Source organism: Salvelinus sp. IW2-2015, linkage group LG13 (assembly GCF_002910315.2).
Source record: "Salvelinus sp. IW2-2015 linkage group LG13, ASM291031v2, whole genome shotgun sequence".
NCBI classification, from domain to species: domain Eukaryota; kingdom Metazoa; phylum Chordata; class Actinopteri; order Salmoniformes; family Salmonidae; genus Salvelinus; species Salvelinus sp. IW2-2015.
This window is the reverse complement of record NC_036853.1, coordinates 31,924,463-31,947,696: the sequence shown is the minus strand read 5'-3', so window position 1 is coordinate 31,947,696 and position 23,234 is coordinate 31,924,463. Positions and strand designations below refer to the sequence as shown.

Here is a 23,234-nt window from a genome sequence, read left to right as displayed (position 1 = left end):
TTCTTAGCTACGGTATACATATCTCCCTGTCATACTATCCAGGTCTGTGCCGAAACGATTTGAGGTTCTACTTTTAAATATTCACCTTTCCAGAAACAAGTCTCTCACCGTTGCTGCTTGCTATAGACAGCCTTCTGCCCCCAGCTGTGCCCTGGACACCATATGTGAATTGATTGCCCCCCATCTATCATCAGAGCTCGTACTGTTAGGTGACCTAAACTGGGACATGCTTAACACAGCGGCCGTCCTACAATCCAAGCTAGATGCACTCAATCTCACACAAATTATCAATGATCCTACCAGGTACAACCCCAAATCCGTAAACACGGGCACCCTCATAGATATCATCCTAACCAACCTGCCCTCCAAATACACCTCTGCTATCTTCAACCAGGATCTCAGCGATCACTGCCTCATTGCCTGCATCCATAATAGGTCTGCGGCCAAACGACCACCCCTCATCACTGTCAAACGCTCCCTAAAACACTTCAGCGAGCAGGCCTTTCTAATCGACCTGGCCCGGGTATCCTGGAAGGATATTGACCTCACTCCGTTAGTAGAGGATACCTGGTTATTCTTTAAAAGTGCTTTCCTTACCATCTTAAATAAGCATGCCCCATTCAAAAAATGTAGAACCAGGAACAGATATAGCCCTTGGTTCACTCCAGACCTGACTGCCCTTGACCAGCACAAAAACATCCTGTGGCGTACTGCATTAGCATGGAATAGCCCCCGCGATATGCAACTATTCAGGGACGTTAGGAACCAATATACACAGGCAGTTAGGAAAGCAAAGGCTAGCTTTTTCAAACAGAAATGTGCATCCTGTAAAGCAACTGTAGAGCACCTCCTCCCAGCTAAGGTCTTCAAAAGCCAAGTTAACAAACAGATCACCGACCATTTCGAATCCCACCGTACCTTCTCCGCTATGCAAGCTGGTTTCCGAGCTGGTCATGGGTGCACCTCAGCCACGCTCAAGGTTCTAAACGATATCATAACCGCCATCGATAATAGACAATACTGTGCAGCGGTATTCATCGACCTGGCCAAGGCTTTCGACTCTGTCAATCATCACATTCTTATCGGCAGACTCAACAGCCTTGGTTTCTCAAATGACTGCCTGGCCTGGTTCACCAACTACTTCTCAGACAGAGTTCAGTGTGTCAAATCGGAGGGCCTGTTGTCCGGACCTCTGGCAGTCTCTATGGGGGTGCCACAGGGTTCAATTCTCGGGCCGACTCTTTTCTCTGTATACATCAATGATGTCGCTCTTGCTGCTGGTGATTCTCTGATCCACCTCTACGCAGACGACACCATTTTGTATACTTCTGGCCCTTCTTTGGACACTGTGTTAACAACTGACCTCCAGACGAGCTTCAATGCCATACAACTCTCCTTCCGTGGCCTCCAACTGCTCTTAAATGCTAGTCAAACTAAATGCATGCTCTTCAACCGATCGCTGCCCATACCTGCCCGCCCGTCCATCATCACTACTCTGGACGGTTCTGACTTAGAATATGTGGACAACTACAAATATCTAGGTGTATGGTTAGATTGTAAACTCTCCTTCCAGACTCACATTAAGCATCTCCAATCCAAAATTAAATCTAGAATCGGCTTCCTATTTCACAACAAAGCATCCTTCACTCATGCTGCCAAACATACCCTCGTAAGACGGACTATCCTACCGATCAATGACTTTGGCGATGTCATTTACAAAATAGCCTCCAACACTCTACTCAGCAAATTGGATGCAGTCTATCACAGTGCCATTAGTTTTGTCACCAAAGCCCCATATACTACTCACCACTGTGACCTGTACGCTCTCGTTGGCTGGCCCTCGCTTCATATTTGTCACCAAACCCGCTGGCTCCAGGTCATCTATAACTTTGCTAGGTATAGCCCCGCCTTATCTCAGCTCACTGGTCACCATAGCAGCACCCACCAGTAGCACGCGCTGCAGCAGGTATATTTCACTGGTCACCCCCAAAGCCAATTCCTCCTTCGGCCGCCTTTCCTTCCAGTTCTCTGCTGCCAATGACTGGAACGAATTGCAAAAATCACTGAAGCTGGAGACTCATATCTCCCTCTCTAACTTTAAGCACCAGCTGTCAGAGCAGCTCACAGATCACTGCACCTGCACATAGCCCATCTGTAAACAGCCCAACCAACTACCTCATCCCCATACTGTTATTTATTTTTTCGCTCCTTTGCACCCCAGTATCTACTGGGGTGTGATTTCCAACTTGTGTAATGTTTATGTCCAATGGCCGATGAGCACCGATACGTTTTATCTATAATTTCTCTTCATTCTTTATCTTCATATGACAAGGATTAAAAAGCATTTAGCAGTAGATTGTCGACTTGATAAATGATGATGACTGCTAGCTTACTAGCTAAAATTTTGAAAGTATGATGTTGACATGATCAGTCCAATCAAAGCTACTGTAGATATAACCTGATTTGACGTAATTTTATCTGTTGTCAATGACCTGCGCCACCTGCCCTGAATGACGGGTTGTCAGTGTGTGCGTGCGTGCGTGCGTGCTGATATGTGTATTACTGTATGTGATTGCCGTGCCTTGGTATTTGGTGTATTTCATGAGGAGGTCAAAATGTGCGTGTGACTCATTGGCTTTGGTGCATGCTGTGGTGTTTATTTTGTGGCCAGAGAGAGATCATGCTATGGCAGAGTAGTGGCGTGTAGGGGAGGGAGTAGGAGAGGGAGGAGAGGAGAAGGGTGTCTGAGGCTCTGGATATTTTTAACTGATCCCAGTACAGTGGGAGCAGCCCTGGGTGTAGAAGTTTCCAGGAAGGTGTGTGGCAGGATGGGGTGGAGGGGATTTCAGGGTTAGTTCCTTATCTTTGGATCAATGGGAGATGCACAAGCATAATTTGTCCATCAACAGTTTCTCAATGGGTTTACAATGATTTAAAAGTATTATTCATACAGTTTGATATCAGAACTGTGGGGTTTGTGTACGTTACTTTCTTCCTCCTTCAGCATAAAGGAGACGTAAGAGTCAAGTCAAATGCAAAGGTGTTTCCTGTAGACTGTCTGATTGACAGGTTGCTCTTGTTGCAGTGAGTGGACATTGTCTGTTTTACCTCTGAAATGTTTTTTGTTGTTGTTTTGTTTTATTCCGCCACTGACTGTAGGAGGTATCTAAAGATGTACTGTCGGGGACACAGTGTATTAGGTACACAGAGAGACCGACAGGAGGACAGGTAACTGGGAAGTGGTGGTTGGAGTGCTCAGTGTTCTTCTCCTTAGATCAGACATGCTCATACCATGTGACCCCCCCCCCCCTCCTCCTTCTTCACCCCAAAGCAGGGATGTGTGTTAGGTTAGACGTGATTTGTACCTAGAAGTGAAGTAGTAGAGTGTGTTGGAGTGGATTTAGCATGTCAATGCAGCATGGCATGGGTTGATGTCGGAAATACCACTTTTAGATCCTTGTGTGTACAGTGTGCTTAAAACATTTCAAATGAGGGCCTCCCGAGTGGCACAGTGGTCTAAGGCACTACATCGCAGTGCTAGCTGTGCCACTAGAGATCCTGGTTCGAGTCCAAGCTCTGTCTCAGCGGGCCGTGACCTGCAGACCAATGGGGAAGGCGCACAACTGGCCCAGCATCGTTAGGGGAGGGTTCGGCTGGCAGGGATGTTCTTGTCCCATCGAGCTCTAGCGACTCCTGTGGCGGACCGAGCGCGTGCACGCTGACACGGTCGCCAGGTGTACGGTGTTTTCTCGGACACATTGGTGTAGCTGGTTAAGCTGGCATTGTGTCAAGAAGCTTGGTTGGGTCGTGTTTCGAGGGACGCACGGCTCTCAACCTTCGCCTCTCCTGAGTCCGTATGGGAGTTGCAGCGATGAGACAAGACTGTAACTACCAATTGGATACCACAAAAAAAGGGGTAATATAGATTGTTAAAAATATTTTGGGGGGGATTTGAGTAATTGGTTTACACCAACAATGAAGAGCATGTGCCATACACCAGGAGTTAACACAGTTAGGACTATAGCACTGACTGAATAGATTCCTGTTTACGCTTTAACTCTTTCTTTCTCTCTCCCTGTCTTTCTATCTCTCCTTCCAGTGATGGACCCACATGACAAGACCTCGTCCCCCATCCCGAAGCCCCCCGGCCCAGCCGACCAGCTGGCCGTTCCCCCCCTGCGTCGGAGGAAGGAGCGCCCCCAGGTGCTGAACTTGAGCGATGCAGAGATGGCCGGGGTGCTGCGGCCCAGGCCGGGCCGACTGGACAGCCCTAGCAACCGTTACGCCGGGGACTGGAGCCGCTGTGGAGAGAGCTACTTCCCCCCTCCTCGGTCCCGGGAGGAGAATGACTCTGCTGATGTTCCTTCTGAGGATATGGAGGTCACTGAAGATGAACTGGAGGGGGTAGAGGACAAGGGACAGGAAGGAGGAGAGGAGCAGAGACAGGAATGGTTACTGGACAGGGGACAGGCAGAGCCAGCCACAGCCGAACAGGAGCCCCCGCTACCCGAGGAGGTGATAGAAGGACCTGTAGAAGTGGAGAAAGAGGAGAGAGAAGCAGAGAGGAGAGTGGAGGAGAGCGAAGCAGAGAGGAGAGTGGAGGAGAGCGAAGCAGAGAGGAGAGTGGAGGAGAGAGAAGCAGAGAGGAGAGTGGAGGAGAGAGAAGCAGAGAGGAGAGTGGAGGAGAGCGATGGCTCCAGTGGCGGTCAGCCGTCAGACAACAGGGTGTGTGAGGATGATGATGATGAAGATAAGCGCATCCTGCCCCTCCACCTCCCCAAAGAGCACACGTACCAGGCCTACATGAAGATCCAGGACATCAGCCCCGTGCTCAGCAACAAGGTCAACCTGCGAGACCTGCAGGAGAGCATCGACACGCTTATAGGCAACCTGGAGAGAGAACTCAACAAGAACAAGCTCAACGTCGGCTACTGACGCAACACACACGCAGCTCAACAGGCTACTGACTCAAACACGCGCCCCCAATGGTGGGGGGGGCTTAACTATTAGGAGCTCAAGACTTGAGTTGTTGGGGTTCAGGAATTGGGCCCCAGGGTTGCCGTGGTGAATCCATGACGACACAGTGGCATGTGCACCAACAGTATTGTTGACTTGTTTCTGTTTGTTCTTGTCCGGTTGTGTGTTTTGTTGTCGTTGTTGTTGCTTCTCTTCTTATTAGAAGAACCCATTGACCCCCAGGGGTGTAAACAGTGCCTTAATTGTGTGAAGGTTGGACTTTAAGGCAGGGGACAGCTCTTCTATTGAGGTACGATTATGATGTACAACAATGCACTTAGGAGGCAGGCTTTATTGTATAGTAGATGACGTTTAGGTACAGTATATGGTGCACGCAGTATGGCTGGCTATGGACTGGGAGGAAAGCCACCAGCTAGCGGCTAGCCCTCTGAACCCGCCTCCTCCTGGGGCACGAGGACAACGCTGCTGGGCTCTGTCGAATGGGCAGATGGAGCCTGATATAGACCCACAGACCCTATCATATACAAAGTCACAGACACAGCTGCTTGAATACGATGGAGATACACATATAAATGAGGAGATACGGGTGATTTAAGTGTTTCTCTCTACTTGCTAGAACACGCAGAGTAGCTAATCTAAAGCAAATAAAAGAGGGATAGAAAAATGATTTAATGTATTTGAAAAAATAATCTGTGAATATGATGACATTGATGACATACCTTCTCCCCAACCTCCTACGTGATCTAGAAACAGACAGTGATCTCTTGCGGGTTTAAAGAGGCAAAAGCCAAATATGGGAAACGTATGTACGGTACGTACTGCCTGAAGAACAGCAGTTCCCATGTTTCATAGAAACAGTTAGTTTGAAAAGGGCTACATTGAGGGCTATGAGAGTCCGCTACCTAAATACATCGATAGAAGCAAGTTTTCAGCAATCCAGGGATTCAGAATGACCAGTATTTAACAAATATATGTATATATCAATGTTTTTGGAGTATATTATTTTTTACAGCTAATATATATTTCCATACAGGCATATTACCTTGTAGTATGGATCTATAGATTGTAACTGTCTCAGACTATATGTTGTGTTGCTTTGTTTCCTCCCCCTCAAGCTACCTGTACACATCTTAAACGTGCTGGACTAATGGTACTTGCAGGATAAGAGATGTTGTTATTTTTGTTAATTTCTTTTGTACATATTTGCCATCTGTTTTTGTCGCAGGTTAGTCTGAGCTGTGTACATATTTGTGTTTTAAAGGTACTGATGAGCATTGTTGCATGGTCAAAAGCTTTATTACTGACATAAACAAGTATATTTCCCATCTACCCTGATGATCATATATTTATGTGTACATACAGAGATGATTTAAAATGTGTTCCTTTCCCACTTTTTTGTCATCTATTTGGCAGCTGCTCACGCACGCAGACGAACAACAAGGTTGTTCAAACTGACATTAAATTCAAATAATAAAACAAAGGGAAATCGTTCAGTTAGCTAGCTAATCCCTGAGGCGATGGCAGTGCAGTCGTTTCTGATGGTGATGGGAAAACTATCCAGTGTCAAGCTGTGGCTGTGTCTGAAAGGACACCATATTCCCTACATAGTGCACTACTTTTGAACAAAGCCCTACAAGCCATTACATAAGTATGTTTTTCTGGTTGAAATTCTGGTCTGGCACTGGTTCCTTACCTCCGGGCATGGATGGCGTGTGGACTGGAGGTTCAGTTTGAAAGGTTCAGCAGAGTGCCAGTAGAGTCGAACAGCTGTTTATCACTTACACACTCACAGGCGACTAAGCTAGTCAAGCATCGTCTCTGTCTCTTTTCACTCTCTATGAGCTGCCTTCTCTTCTTTGTACTGATCTTGAGAAATGTATGGTCATATTAAATTATATATTTCACGTGTCTTTTTGCGTCTTTCTGGTTACAACATTTATTCCATTTGATTTCAATCATCTTCTGAGGCCAAGTGATTGCCCTGTTGAGAGTAAAGTGAAACGTCCCAAGTGAAACAGTGAAGCATTCCATTTTGAGATGCATGTGTCTGTTATACATCATTTTGCTATTCACTTTTGACCATTTACTACAATGTCATAACACTAAAATAACAGTAAATATTCGATCTTAGTTTCTACTGTGTTGCTTCCCGGAAATCCACTGTGATTTCCTGTTTAATTTTAATAAGTGATTTAGAGGTTGAGTTCTGCAGGAATTTTGGTGAATCTATTTTTGCGAACAGTTGGAGCAAAGCAATAAAACACAAAGAAGACAAAAGTTCCTGGCTTCTTCCAAATGGTTTTGGGAATTGCCCCTGGACTCTGTGGGAATCTCCCGGTGCACAGCACTGCTTCGGGGACATTCCCAAAAGACAACCCTCATCATAGTAGCCCTGTTGAGTGGCCCATCCCAAGTGGTAACATTACAATTATTAACACCTTCAGCAGTGAGTGAACATAGAATTCCAGATGATCCAGAGGAATTTGAGCTGTAAATAGTTTTGTATCTTTTTTGATGTGATGGGTGTTTGTGTGGCATTTTTGTTATGAACTAGGTTCATTACAGTTATGTTCATTACAGTGAAGCTTCAGGGTACAGAGTTTACCGCACCAGTGACTGTAGTACTTCTGGTGACTGTAGTACTTCTGGTGACTGTAGTACTACTGTAGCCTGTGGGTATGCTTTTTATCACCCTGTGGAAAAAATCTCATTCTCCCAGCGCTTTTGATTCAGTCTAAATCTAGATTGACATTTCAGCCCTTTTAGAGCAAGCCAACGTTTTCATCGGGAATTTCAAGTTGTATATCATTTCAGCTTATACTGTATTACGTGCTTGTTTGAGAGTGTCAAGTAGACAACAGTTTGTCTCCGTGCCCTTAAAGTTTTAAGGCTGTTATTTCAAGATATAAAACTATGATGCAACCCATATGAATAAGCAGGTAAGTGTTATAAAGAAGTGTAAAGGGACACTGTCTACCAGCTCTCACAGTCTCACATCAGAATGTGATGTTCATCCATGTTTCTCAAACATTTCTAAATGTTTAAGGTTAAATTTAGGCATTACCTCTGAATATTTAAGGTTTGTATTAAGTTCAGGCATTAACTCCAAATTCTTAAGGTTAGACATTAACTCAGAATGGTTAAGGTAAGTGTTAAGGTTTGGGATAAAACTAAAATATCAAAAATGACTTTCTGTCACTGGATTTGAACTTGCAACCTTTGGAATCGGAGGCAGATGCAAGACCTACTTGAAGTAACAACGCTCACTGTTGCCCATGGTGGCCACTTCCCATGTCATCTCCTGATGTCCTCAGACATAGATGGATGTTGAATACTGACTTGTATCACGGGTGACCTGGCTGACACTGTCCTGTACACAGAACAATTTACTGATATCTTCCACTTTTATTTCGGTACAGTAGGCTACAGTTGGCAGTCCCATAATCAAACTTCAAAAATTCTATTTAAAAACTATTTCCTAAACTCATAACGTTTGATCGCTTCCTCTTTGAAGCAGTTTTCTCTGTCATCTTAATGAAATAAGCAAATTGAAACGCCATATGAGGAGACAAAGACCAGGTGGACATGATACCTCTGGTTTGCTTTGTCAGTGAGGGCCACAGCCGCCACTTGATATCAGCCCGTCTGTTGGCGTGAACTCATCTGAACCTTTGATCATTTTCTGGAGAGAGAGAGAGAGCGATATAGGTCTCTTTGAAACGAGACCTACTCCATCCGTGTCCCTCAACCTCCCTAAACCCTCTTTAGATAAGCATTAGCGGCTACGTTCAGATAGGCAGCCCAATTCTGATATTTTTTCCACTAATTAGTCTTTTATACATCAACTCTTTCCACAGCAGATCTTTTTCAGAGCTGATCTGGTTGATCAAAAGACCAAATTACTGAAATGAAGATGTGTAAACTCAGCCTCTGCGTGTGTTGCTTAAGCAACCCTCTCTATCAAGGAGGAGAGGAGAGAAAAAAACACTAACTTCAGTTAAGTATATTCTCAGAAGTCTAGAATAGGATTATTATACATTGCATTATATTAATTAGAAGAAAAAAAACATTTAAAAAATCGCTCTGGTCACTGTTCAGAGAAGCAGAACTGGCGCTGCGGGATGAACAGTGGGGATGAACCCCAGCGCCAGTTCTGCTTACCAAAAGTGGCTTACTAGCTGTGGCATAACATAGTTTCTCTGGACCGCCAAAAGGTCAAAGTTTGCCTCCCTAAAATATCATCCAATTTCATGAAAAACATTTTCATGAAATGTGATGATATTTGGATGAAACCAGATCAAAGTATGATGACCAAAGTATGATTTTATATTTTGCTTCTACATTGATAAAGTTTGATCATAAAGTTACTAGTCCCTTCCCCCATGTCAAATACCTGCATTCAGGAGGCGGGATTATTAAGGGGATAGGGTGACATCACCCTCTCTCATTTTAATACACCAATGGTGACATGATATTCTCTTACCTAATTTAAACAAGTACTGCCTTGTAACCAACATCGGAGAAGCCATGTTTGCAGAGGGGTGTGGTTTATATAGCTAGATAGCTACTCTACTGGTGCCAAAATTTGACTGTGGGTGTCAGCAAATAAAAGTTTACACTATTCATATATGGAAAACACTTATATATCTTCCCCTTGATCTTTGTCTGAGTAAAGATTCTGAATACTTACAGTTGAAGTCGGAAGTTTACATACAATTTCTTGTTAACAAACTATAGTTTTGGCAAGTCGGTTAGGACATCTACTTTGTGCGTGACACCAGTAATTTTTCCAACAATTAATTACAGACAGATTATTTCACTTATAATTCACTGTATCACAATTCCAGTGGGTCAGAAGTTTACATACACTAAGTTGACTGTGCCTTTAAACAGCTTGGAAAATTCCAGAAAATTATGTCATGGCTTTAGAAGCTTCTGATATGCTAATTGACATAATTTGAGTCAATTGAAGGTGTACCTGTGGATATATTTCAAGGCCTACCTTTAAACTCAGTGCCTCTTTGCATTATGGGACAATCAAAAGAAGTCAGCCAAGACCTCTGAATTTTTTATTTTTTTTAGACATCCACAGGTCTGGTTCATCCTTGGGAGCAATTTCCAAACGCTTGAAGGTGCCATGTTCATCTGTACAAACAATAGTACGCCAGTATAAACACAATAGGACCACGCAGCCGTCATACCGCTCAGAAAGGAGACGCGCTCTGTCTAGAGATTAACGTATTTTGGTGCGAAAAGTGCAAATCAATCCCAGAACAACGGCAAAGGACCTTGTGAAGATGCCGGAGGAAACAGGTACAAAAGTATCTATAGCCACAGTAAAACAAGTCCTATATCGAAATAACCTGAAAGGCCACTCAGCAAGGAAGAAGCCACTGTTCCAAAACCTCCATAAAAAGCCAGACTACGGTTTGCAACTGCAGATGTGGACAAAGATTGTACTTTTTGGAGAAATGTACTCTGGTCTGATGAAGAAAAAAAAAAATTGGGCCATAATGACCAAATCAAATCAAATCAAAGTTTATTTGTCACGTGCGCCGAATACAACAGGTGTAGACTTACAGTGAAATACTTACTTACAGGCTCTAACCAATAGTGCAAAAAAGGTGTTAGGTGAGCAATAGGTAAGTAAAGAAATAAAAACAACAGTAAAAAGACATTGAAAAATAGCAGTAGCGAGGCTACACCAGCTCTGTCAGGAAGAATGGGCCAAAATTCCCCCAACTTATTGTGGGAAGCTTGTGGAAGGCTACCCAAAACATTTGACCCAAGTTAAACAATTTAAAGACAATGCCACCAAATACTAATTGAGTGTATGTAAACTTCTGACCCATTGGGAATGTGATGAAAGAAATAAAAGCTGATCCTAACTGACCTAAGACAGGGAATTTGTACAAGGATTTAATGTCAGGAATTGTGAAAAACTGAGTTTAAATGTATTTGGCTAAGGTGTATGTAAACTTCCGACTTCAACTGTATGTAAATTTGATATTAAATGTCTTTATTTTGAATACATTTGCAACAATTTCTAAAAACCTGTTTTTGCTTTGTCGTTATGGGGTATTGTTTGTAGATTGATGAGGGGGAAAAACGATTTAATACATTTTAGAGTAAGGCTGTAATTTAACAAAAAATCAAGGGGTCTGAATACTTTCCGAATGCACTGTATGTATGTATGCATGTATGTATGTATGTATGTATGTATGTATGTATGTATGTATGTATGTATGTATGTATGTATGTATGTATGTATGTGTATGTACTGTATATATTTACAAGTAATATATGAGGGATTGGACATGATGCAGACAATAACATTGATGAAAGCTACAATCTATCTGCAATATTGAAGCTGATCTACCCCCCAAAAAAAATTTTTAAACAATTTAAAAAATATGATAATTATAATGATTATTGGAAAATTGTGCCTAACTAGCCTAACTTCTTGAGACATATTTTTTATAAATCAGGGCAAAAATGTTGCTGTGTCCGCTCCGCATTAGCTTAAAATGGCTACCTCATTCATATAATGCGTAAATCTACCTTGTTTTGTATTCTGCCTGCTGGCTGGCTGAGACTCACTCCAGGCTGTCAGTGGTCACTTCACTTTTCAGAGCGTGAGGGCGAGGGTGTGTGGCCGCAGCATAGATGCATAAAGATTTCAGATCCGCAATGTGATTGGTCAATAATCTAACACATCTAGGGTGTATTCAGCTTTTAACACATTAATTGCAGGAATTGACAAAAAATATTTATTCAAATCTTGTTGTGCCAATGCAGTGGTTGTGTTAAAAGTAGTGTCATCCCTATCTAGATACACGGATGTGTTAAAAAATAACATATTTTTTAAGAGTGCAAGTTGCGGGCCCTACTGTTTTCTGTACTGAGCGTTGCCAACCGAGACAGTCTTTCCTGAGACATAGTGTATTATATGTCCATTGCGCTGCACACAATTTAAACTTAGTCTTGAATGATGCATGCCAAGATATACCAGAGGGCTTGTTGATATTGCAACCACACAACACAAACGCCGATTCACCAGTATGAACAAAATTGCAAAATTGTCCACTGAAGATGATAAGCTGTTTGCATCTTCCAATTTATTGGCTGTCCAGTAGCCAGACGACCTGTCCCTAGAGCTTCCTATAGGCCTACAGTTAATCTCTTTCCATAATGTGTTGAGGCCGTCAATTAAGGAGAATGACAGGCTCAACTAAAGATGTTACAGAACTGCTGTATTTGAAGCACCACTCACTTCTGCCCATTTTCCCTAATGTTGCTATGGCAATCAAGCTGTTTTTACCATCCTTGTAACGGTCATTTCCTATTATATAACTCATAAAGAACTACCTAGGAAGCATTAGGCTCTTGGTCTGATATGCACTTTGGAAGACCTGAGTAAGCTCCACTCATTGCACTGGCGCCGTCGTAGTCTTGACCACGGCATTTGTTCACCGTTATCCTCTTACTTTCAATCAGTTACATATTTTTTTGGTCACATTCCTGAAGCCCAAGAAACAAACCCGTATCTTCCTAGTACAAAAAGTTTATGAATGACTTTTTGGAGGGTTACTGTCAAAACGATTTATTCAATTTAAAAAAAATAGGATGGATGACAGGCACATGAGCTGCGAGAGTGTACGGTACTGTATGCCAGTGCACTCTAGGCGGCTCGCATTCCATGCCCGGCTCCACGCCACTTTTATTTACAGGGTCAGTGATCAGTTAAGTATATTCTCAGAAGTCTAGAATATGATTATTATACATTGCATTAAGTGTTATTTACAAAGAAAATAGGTATTATTTACAAAGAAAATGATTTACATATTCAAATCTCTCTCTGTCACCTGTCACTGCTCAGAGATGCAGAACGGGTGATCCCGCAGTTCCAGTTCGGCTTACCAAAAGTCGGTCAGTGATCACCTCAGTCTATTCTTAGATGTCTAGAATAGGATTGCATTAAATCAAATCAAAGTTTATTGGTCGGGTACACAGTTTAGCAGATGCTATAGCGTGTGCAGCAAAATGTTTATGTGACTAGTACACTGACCAAAGTCAATGAAAAGTTTGCATTACTTAAAATGTTTATGTGGTACTGACTCAAACCTAAAGATGAAGTCACATCTATTCTATATTTTTAAGTTATGAATTTTAAAAACATTCCCAGCATGCTCTACTGCAGGTAGATTTTGGGGGAATTGTTTTTAATATCTGTGTTTTTGCATGTAAATTGAGTTGTTGAGTGATTCATCTTATGCCACACAAAAATAAATACAGAAATGGTTGCTCTAGTTTAAATGGCTTCGGTAGTCTCCTCACACTTTTCCCAACCCTGCCAGTCATTATGAATGCAGATTGCAGGTGAATAAGAAGTTGAAATGTGACTTGCAGGTAGAGTTGCATAATTGAGGTACATTTCCCTGGTTTTCCAGAACTCCTTCAAGCAGGATTTTTTGGGAAAGTTAACAGAATTTGTACTATCAAAACAATATCAATGATAATGATCACATGCACCTAGAAACCCACTTGAAGGCCACAGGACTGATTTTTTTAAATTCAACAACCATCTCTCCATCACGAAGTAATACAGGCATGGGTGGTAATTCTACAATTCACTCGAAAACGCAAGGCTCACTGGGAAATTATATTGAAAGTGTGGCTTAGTGGGGGCATATTTTTTTCAAGCTTATACAACTCAAATCTGGACCCCCTACTGGGTCACAGTGATTCTATCGGTTTGAGTAAAGACAACAAAATCACTTTAAGTAACTGTACTCAGATATATTAAGTGCAACAGGTTTCGTCAAAAGTTTTGAGTAATGACAGCACATTGCAGTATATATACAGTACAAATTAAGTGGGTAAAACAGTATGTAAACATTGTTACGTGACCAGTGTTCAATGGCTCTATGTACATAGGGCAGCTGTCTCTAAGGTTCAGTGTAGTATACCAGGTGGTAGCTGATTAGTGACAGTGTCTAAGGTTCAGGGCAGGGTACTGGCCGGAGGCTGGCTAGTGATGACTGTTTAACAGCCTGATGGTCTGGAGATAGAAGCTGTTTGTCAGTCTCTCTGTAAAAGCTTTGATGCACCTGTACTGTCTCCGCCTTCTAGATGGTAGTGGGTCGAACAGACCATGGCTCAGGTGGCTGAGGTCCTTGATGATTTTCTTGGCTTTCCTGTGACACCGGGTGCTGTAGAAGTCCTGGAGGGCAGACAGTGTGCCCCCGATGATGCGTTGGGCTGTATCAGTTCCCATACCATGTGATAATACATCCCGACAGAATGCTCTCGATGGTGCATCTGTAGAAAATTGTGAGGGTCTTAGGGGCCACAAACTTCTTCAGCCTCCTGAGGTTGAAGTAGGTGCTGTAGCCTGCTTCACACCGCCTGCTGTCGGTGTGAAGGGACCGTTTCAGGTCCTTAGTAATGTGCACGCTGAAGAACTTGAAGCTTCTGATGCTCTCCACCGTGGCCCCGTCTGCTGTATTAAATACAAAAAAGAATAGAATCAAACTATATTTGTCACATGCACAGAATACAACAAGTGTAGACCTTAACGTGAAATGCTTACTACAAGCCCTTAACCAACAGTGCAGTTCAAGAAGAGTTAAGAAAATATTTACCAAATATACTTAAGTAAAAAATAATAAAAAGTAACACAATAAAATTACAATAACAAGGCTATATACAGGGGGTACCGGTACCGAGTCAGTGTGCGAGGGTACAGGTTAGTGTGCGGGGGTACAGGTTAGTTGAGGTAATTTGTAGGGGTGAAGTGACTATGCATAGATAATAAACAGCGAGTAGCAGCAGTGTATAAAACAAATGTAGGGGGGGGTCAATGTAAATAGTCTGGTGGCCATTTGAATAATTGTTCAGCAGCCTTATGGCTTGGGGGTAGAAGCTGTTAATGAGCCTTTTGGTCCTAGACTTGGCGCTCCGGTACCGCTTGCCGTGCGGTAGCAGAGAAAACAGTCTATAACTTGGGTGATTGGAGTCTCTGACAATTTTATGGGCTTTCCTCTGACACCGCCTATTATTTAAGTTCTGGATGGCAGGAAGCTTGGCACCAGTGATGTACTGGGCCGTACGCACTACCCTCTGTAGTGCCTTACGGTCAGATGGCGAGCAGTTACCATACCAGGCGGTGATGCAACCGGTCAGGATGCTCTCGATGGTGCAGCTGTAGAACTTTTTGACGATCTGGGGACCCATGCCAAATCTTTTCAGTCTCCTGAGGGGGGAAAGTTTTTGTCGTGCCGTCTTCACGACTGTCTTGGTGTGTCTGGACCATGATAGTTCGTTGGTAATGTGGACACCAAGGAACTTGAAACTCTCGACCCGCTCCACTACAGCCCCATCGATGTTAATGGGGACCTGTTCAGCTGACTTTTCCTGTAGTCCACGATCAGCTACTTTGTCTTGCTCACATTGAGGAAGAGGTTGTTGTCCTGGCACCACACTGCCAGTTCTCTGATCTCCTCCCTATAGGCTGTCTCATCATTGTATTCATCGTTGCATTCATTACAAAGACAAAACAGCATATTAGAATCACTGGTCACTGTTCAGAGAAGCTTACTGTTTGTTGAATCAGGCTAATATGTTCCAAACTAATTAATATATGTCTTTGTAATGAACATGGCCAGGGAATAAAATGTACTAGTTGGAGTTAAGCCTACATAATTTCTGTGAACCTTAACATTCTAGAATAACTGCAGCCAGGATAGACATTCCATACATGCAGTGTCCTTCAGGACGACTATTAATCACATTTTACCCAAAGTCCTGCTTCCTTCTGATGTGTTTTTTTCTGGTCTTTTCTTCCTGCCGGCAGCAGCCCTGTTACTTGGAAGCTCATCTGAAGCCTGTAGAGCATATCTCTGATAAATCCCTGACAGATTCCTGTGGTAGCTAGCTGTGTTCAGGAGCAGGGTGGTGAGATGAGAGGAGGAAGAGAGGAGGAGTGGAGAAGGGGTATAATTAGACATGATGAAGAAGATAGGAGATGAAGAGTAAAGAGTTGAAAGTGAAGAATGGAGAGAGGGGAGAACAGAGAAGGGGTGTGATGAGAGGGAGGAGAAAGGATGAGAGGAGATGGGGTTATATGGGGAGACGATGAGGACAAGAGGAAAGGGAGACAGGAAAAAACAGAGAAGCGGCGCTTCTGATCCTGTGGTCGGGGCCTTACACAACATAGAGTAGCCCTGCTCGCTGTCTCCAAACTGGCCCCTCAACTATCCCCTGGCCTCTGAGGCTCCGCCACCATTCGTCCTCTTAGAGGAATCACCTCTCTCTATCCCTCTCTATTTTTCTCGCCTCCTGTCTCTCTCCCTCGCTCCCTTCTTCGGGAGAGCAATCTCCTTTCAGTGTTAGAACAGGATGAGGATCAGCGTTGGCTTTGGTGGGGATGAAGGAGAAAGCAAAGTGAACGGTAAGCTTTAAAATATCCCTTGACAGCTGCGTTGGTCTTTCTCATTGAGATTTGGACCCCTACAATTTGCAAGCGGAACATCTCAAATAGCGTCCACTTATTCACCACAAATTCTGGCTTCATTCCTTTCTCATACATTTGCCCCTGGTCCAAATGATACAATATTGGTTGTGGTGATGATTCAATCCTCAGAGGAGGAAGTGCAGTGATATTTGCTATTCCAGAATGCCACCACCCAGTCTCCTCTCAAAGTTCTGCTTAAATCGTCTCAGATCAGGTTTCCCAGAGCGCGTAAGGCAGGCACACACACACACACACACACACACACACACACACACACACACACACACACACACACACACACACACACACACATACATACACACACACCTTCAAATCCCTCCCATTGTGTTCCTCAGCTGTCAGCTTTATGGTGGAGAGAGTAGGCCTAGACTTTGGTCAAAACTCAACATAGCTTTAAAAAGAGAAAATGAAAGGAGTCAAGAGGTAACATTCCAATAACCTGGCCACCTGATCTCTTATGGGTTCAAAGGTCAACCAATGAAATTTACCTCCCATCCACAACCCAAATCCTAACCCTATCATCATGCCCACATCCTGGTGTAAATCTAACCCTATCCTCAACCCTAACCCTAGCTTAATGTCCACCTCCTGGTTCAACCCTAACCAACCACAACCCAAACCCTAACCCTAGGATGTGGACTGGGATGTGGATATGAAACTAGAGTTAAGGTTATGGTTGAACCGGGATGTGGGACATGAAGCTAAAGTCTAAATCTTTCTGCAAAAGGTCCCTCCACACATTTCACACATGTTCCTCTCAGCTCTTAGGCCCAGCTGCAGGGGCTAAAGAATGTTTTTTATCAGGAATACTTGTCCTTGGAGAAAGTCATACTGAAGGACATGGGTCTGCTGTCTGACACAGACAACAAGGCTGACATCTGACATCCTACCCTAGCCGACTGTTCAGTCTGACACCTGATAAGACACCCTGTGACCAGCATGGTTGGGGTCAACTCCATTTCCGTTCATTTAGTTGGCATTTCAGCTTACTTGCTGAATTGAAATGGAATTGACCCCAACCCTGGTGTCCAGTGTTCAGTCTGATGTCTGATCCTTTCTAAGACCAGTGGCCCACCACCCACACAACTCATTTAACACAGTGCCACAAAGTGTCTATTCGATTGAAAATGTCATTTGTCACACTCTTTATTTTCTATGTACACTATTGAAATCTGGATTTGTTTTCATTAAATTGTTCAGAAAACGGAGTGAATCTTGTTTTGCTAGTAGGTACATGCAGTGAAGGGAGAGCTTCCTCATAAATAATGAGTGCGTTTTTCACACATACACACATGCACGTGCACACACACACGTCTGCATAGCCACGGGAATTAGGGGTGCTGAGGGTGGTGCAGAATAAAAATTAAAGTTTTTTTTTTTTTTTTTCACAAAATTAGTGCACTGGGCCTTTACTAGTCCTGTATTAGCGGACCGATATAGCCATCTGTAGCATGGGAAAAAAATAAAAAGCATTGCCTGAACTTTTTATGAGTTTACCCTATGCAGGGGCTGGGTTTGAGATTGACAGTGATGCGTTTGGGAATGAATGGGGTGAGTTTGGTTTGTTATGGGGGCACTCTTCCCTGGGGGGTGAAATAGGGAAACTGAAAAGAGAGGGACAGGGTTACATTTGAGGTCGAGAGTGGGTAAACAGCTCCATAGTCACCAGTGACAGCCGGTGGTGGTTACCATGAAAGAGATTGGTGGAGGGTAGGGAGAGAGGATAAGAGGGAGGGATGAGGGGAGGGAGGATAGTGCATAATGCAGAGGCAGCTGCCTGTTGCCAGGTTGTCACGCCGTGGGTCAGATGCCAACGTAAGAGAAATACACAGAGTATGAGAGAAAACATGGAGAACACCAAGGGAAAACGTGGAGAGAGAGGGATGAATGAGCGGTACTGGTTAAGAGGAGAAGAAAGTATGAGATATATAGAGATAAAGAATGAGAGGTGAAGTAGAAAAGTAAGAGAGAGAGAGGGTAGTGGGTTAGCGTCAGTGGGGAAGTCTGAATGCGAGTGTGAAAGGGTGCGAGAGAGCGAGACCGAGCGATAGAGAGGGAGAGAAAGAAGAGAGCACACACTGGGCCTCTGAGCGGAAATGAGATGCTGCAGTGTCGGACAGATTAAACGCCACACGGGTGACTTCACTCTCTCCATGACTCACTCACATGGACCTGTCAGAGAGAGGAGGGGTGAGAGGCATAGGGGGGTATGAGGGGGGACAGAGGCAGGCGTCCATATGGCCCCCAGGAACCAAGGGCAGGGTGACAAAGGACCCCCCATCTCCCTTCCCCTCTGTCCCCTCCTCCTTAACGCTCTCTGGGACCTGATCTGACTGGAACACCCCTCTTGCCCCCTGGAGCCACTTGTTCACTCCACACTCCCAGGCTGGCTATGGAATGTGCTCAAACATGTCATCTCTGTGATTTATAAGACAGTTATAATCAATTATAATGCAGTTATAACACTATCACAAAATAGTTCTGAAGCCCGTGAGGGCATATTTGACTACGCATAATATAAAAGCATAAATGGGTTGGTGATTGTAGTCTTAGAAAGTATGCACTGTTAAAGCGCAAACCCTCTCTACAGTCACACAGAAAATATGGGGCGGCAGGTAGCCTAGAGTGTTGGGCCAGTAATGCTGGTTCGAATCCCTGAACCGACTAGGTGAAAAATCTGCCGATGCCCCCTTGAGCAAGGCATTTAACCCTAATTGCTCCTGTAAGTTGTGCTGGATAAGAGTGTCTGCTTATTGACTCAAATGTAAATGTAATGCTGCTGTAGGCTTTTATCAAGACGGTCTCACAGATCAGCAAACGGCAACTCCAGAACTCCACCACTACCCCTTTAGGAGGAGGCTATTCATGTTGTCAGATCTTCGTCAGTTGATTTCTTCATCTAAGAGATTTCCCAAACATAAAAAGAGGAGATCTTTAGCTGTGGGACGTCTGACTACGGCGGGATGCCTAGTGTAGCCTGGGCTGGAATGGGCTGCATTCCTATTTTATCACTGCTAGCCACTGCTTGAGATTTATCCTCCAAATCCTGGGAAACAATGGAAGCAGGTGCTGGGCAGGAGGCCTGTAAATCTGGCCTGTATAATTAAGCCATTGGCTGGGCATTGTGCTGGCCTGGCCCTAGCTGCTAGCTGCTCAGTGGGGGTGTGTGGGGGTGCGAGGGAAGGGTTAGGGGGTGGGGGTGGGGTGCACAGGGAGGTCTAAATCTCTCTGTGAGGGGGCACTCCACACATTTCACACATGTTCATCTGAGCTCTTAGGCACAGCTGCAGGGGCTAAAGAGTGTTTTCTGGAGCTCACACACATGACACAAACACTCTCCCGCCCGCACGCACACACAAACACACACCCGCGTTTATCTTCACACACACATACACTCACGTAATGCGTTTATCTGCTTGGAGTGGATGCAAACACTAAAACGGCAGCGTGAGATGTCACATGACATGAAGGCAAATATGAGCATATGACTGCAGAGTCAGAAGGAGGCCGCTGTGCTGCTCTGGGAAGGAGGACAGCAGGAGGTAACATAATGCCAGTGTTGCTATGGACATGTTATCCTCGAGAGATTCTAATTTCTCACACTGCTACAGGGACTGTATGATATCAAGTGCTATGGTTGGATTCAAGAGGCCTAATCTTGGTTAGGATTATACTGGGCGGTGGACATGAAGCTAGGGTTAGGGTTAGAGTTAGGATCGGGGTTGAGACCAGGGTTAAGGTTATACTGGGAGGTGAACAACATCCTGTTTTAACCCTCAACCCTAACCCTAGCTTCCACATCCCGGTTCAACCCTAACCGTAGCTTCCACATCCCGGTTCAACCCTAACCCTAACTTCCACATCCCGGTTCAACCCTAACCCTAACTTCCACATCCCAGTTCAACCCTAACCCTAGCTTCCACATCCCGGTTCAACCCTAACCAATCACTGGTCACTGTTCAGAGAAGCTTACTGTTCGTTGAATCAGGCTAATATGTTCCCAAACTAATTATATATGTCTTGTAATGAACATGGCCAGGGATAAAATGTACTAGTTGAGATAAGGCCTACATAATTTCTGTGAACCTAACATTCTAGAATAACTGCAGCCAGGATAGACATCACCATACATGCAGTGTCCTTCAGGACGACTATTAATCACATTTACCCAAAGTCCTGCCTTCCTTCTGATGTGTTTTTTCTGTCTTTTCTTCCTGCCCGCAGCAGCCCTGTTACTTGAAGCTCATCTGAAGCCTGTAGAGCAATCTCTGATAAATCCCTGACAGATTCCTGTGGTAGCTAGCTGTGTTCAGGAGCAGGGTGGTGAGATGAGAGGAGGAAGAGAGGAGGAGTGGAGAAGGGTATAATTAGACATGATGAAGAAGATAGGAGATGAAGAGTAAAGAGTTGAAAGTGAAGAATGGAGAGAGGGAGAACAGAGAAGGGTGTGATGAGAGGGAGGAGAAAGGATGAGAGGAGATGGGGTTATATGGGGAACGATGAGGACAAGAGGAAAGGAGACAGGAAAAAACAGAGAAGCGGCGCTTCTTGATCCTGTGTCGGGGCTTACACAACATAGAGTAGCCCTGCTCGCTGTCTCCAAACTGGCCCCTCAACTATCCCCTGGCCTCTGAGGCTCCGCCACCATTCGTCCTCTTAGAGGAATCACCTCTCTCTATCCCTCCTATTTTCTCGCCTCCTTCTCTTCTCCCTCGCTCCCTTCTTCGGAGAGCAATCTCCTTTCAGTGTTAGAACAGGATGAGGATCAGCGTTGGCTTTGGTGGGGATGAAGAGAAAGCAAAGTGAACGGTAAGCTTTAAAATATCCCTTGACAGCTCGTTGGTCTTTCTCATTGAGATTTGGACCCCTACAAATTGCAAGCGGAACATCTCAAATAGCGTCCACTTATTCACCACAAATCTGGGCTTCATTCCTTTCTCATACATTTGCCCTGGTCAAATGATACAATATTGGTTGTGGTGATGATTCAATCCTCAGAGGAGGAAGTGCAGTGATATTTTGCTATTCCAGAATGCCACCACCCAGTCTCCTCTCAAAGTTCTGCTTAAATCGTCTCAGATCAGGTTTCCCAGAGCGCGTAAGGCAGGCACACACACACACACACACACACACACACACACACCACACACACACACAACACACACACACACACACACACACACACACACACACACCACACACACACACACACAACACACACACACACACACATACATACACACACACCTTCAAATCCCCTCCATTGTGTTCCTCAGCTGTCAGCTTTATGGTGGAGAGAGTAGGCCTAGACTTTGGTCAAAACTCAACATAGCTTTAAAAAGAGAAAATGAAAGGAGTCAAGAGGTAACATTCCAATAACCTGGCCACCTGATCTCTTATGGTTCAAAGGTCAACCAATGAAATTTACCTCCCATCCACAACCCAAATCCTAACCCTATCATCATGCCCACATCCTGGTGTAAATCTAACCCTATCCTCAACCCTAACCCTAGCTTAATGTCCACCTCCTGGTTCAACCCTAACCAACCACAACCCAAACCCTAACCCTGATGTGGACTGGATGTGGATATGAAACTAGAGTTAAGGTTAGGTGGAACCGGGATGTGGGACATGAAGCTAAAGTCTAAATCTTTCTGCAAAAGGTCCTCTCCACACATTTCACACATGTTCCTCTCAGCTCTTAGGCCCAGCTGCAGGGGCTAAAGAATGTTTTTATCAGGAATACTTGTCCTTGGAGAAAGTCATACTGAAGGACATGGGTCTGCTGTCTGACACAGACAACAAGGCTGACATCTGACATCCTACCCTAGCCGACTGTTCAGTCTGACACCTGATAAGACACCCGTGTACCAGCATGGTTGGGTCAACTCCATTTCCGTTCATTTAGTTGGCATTTCAGCTTACTTGCTGAATTGTGAAATGGAATTGACCCCAACCCTGGTGTCCAGTGTTCAGTCTGATGTCTGATCCTTTCTAAGACCAGTGGCCCACCACCCACACAACTCATTTAACACAGTGCCACAAAGTGTCTATTCGATTGAAAATGTCATTTGTCACACTCTTTATTTTCTATGTACACTATGAAATCTGGATTGTTTTCATTAAATTGTTCAGAAAACGGAGTGAATCTTGTTTTGCTAGTAGGTACATGCAGTGAAGGGAGAGCTTCCTCATAAATAATGAGTGCGTTTTTCACACATACACACATGCACGTGCACAACACACACGTCTGCATAGCCACGGGAATTAGGGGTGCTGAGGGTGGTGCAGAATAAAAATTAAAGTTTTTTTTTTTTTTTTTTCACAAAATTAGTGCACTGGGCCTTTACCAGTCCTGTATTAGCGGACCGATATAGCCATCTGTAGCATGGAAAAAAATAAAAAGCATTGCCTGAACTTTTTATGAGTTTACCCTATGCAGGGGCTGGGTTTGAGATTGACAGTGATGCGTTTGGGAATGAATGGGTGAGTTTGGTTTGTTATGGGGGCACTCTTCCCTGGGGGTGAAATAGGGAAACTGAAAAGAGAGGGACAGGGTTACATTTGAGGTCGAGAGTGGGTAAACAGCTCCATAGTCACCAGTGACAGGCGGTGGTTACAATGAAAGAGACTGGAGTGCAGAGGGAGGGAGGGAGGAGGGAGGGAGGGAGGGAGGAGGGAGGAGGAGGGAGGAGGAGAGGGAGGGAGGAGAGCAATGGAT

At 44.3% G+C, this 23,234-nt stretch overlaps 1 protein-coding gene and 1 long non-coding RNA gene across 4 annotated transcripts in view; one reads left to right on the top strand and one right to left on the bottom strand.

Moving 5' to 3' along the window:
- Positions 1 to 6,881, top strand: part of LOC111971208 (rho GTPase-activating protein SYDE2-like) — an 85,282-nt gene extending 78,401 nt beyond the window's left edge. For all 3 annotated transcript variants that reach the window (XM_070446229.1, XM_070446228.1, XM_023998000.2), the window contains exon 7: positions 4,100 to 6,881. In XM_070446229.1, coding sequence (XP_070302330.1) covers positions 4,100 to 4,935 — 836 coding nt within the window. In that variant the 3' untranslated portion in view covers positions 4,936 to 6,881. The remainder of the gene's footprint in view (positions 1 to 4,099) is intronic.
- A 5,693-nt stretch (positions 6,882 to 12,574) lies between these two features.
- The window catches only part of LOC111971659 (uncharacterized), a 41,311-nt gene continuing 30,651 nt past the window's right edge, over positions 12,575 to 23,234 (bottom strand). The window contains exon 5 of the long non-coding RNA XR_002878287.2: positions 12,575 to 14,479. This is a non-coding gene — a long non-coding RNA (uncharacterized lncRNA). The remainder of the gene's footprint in view (positions 14,480 to 23,234) is intronic.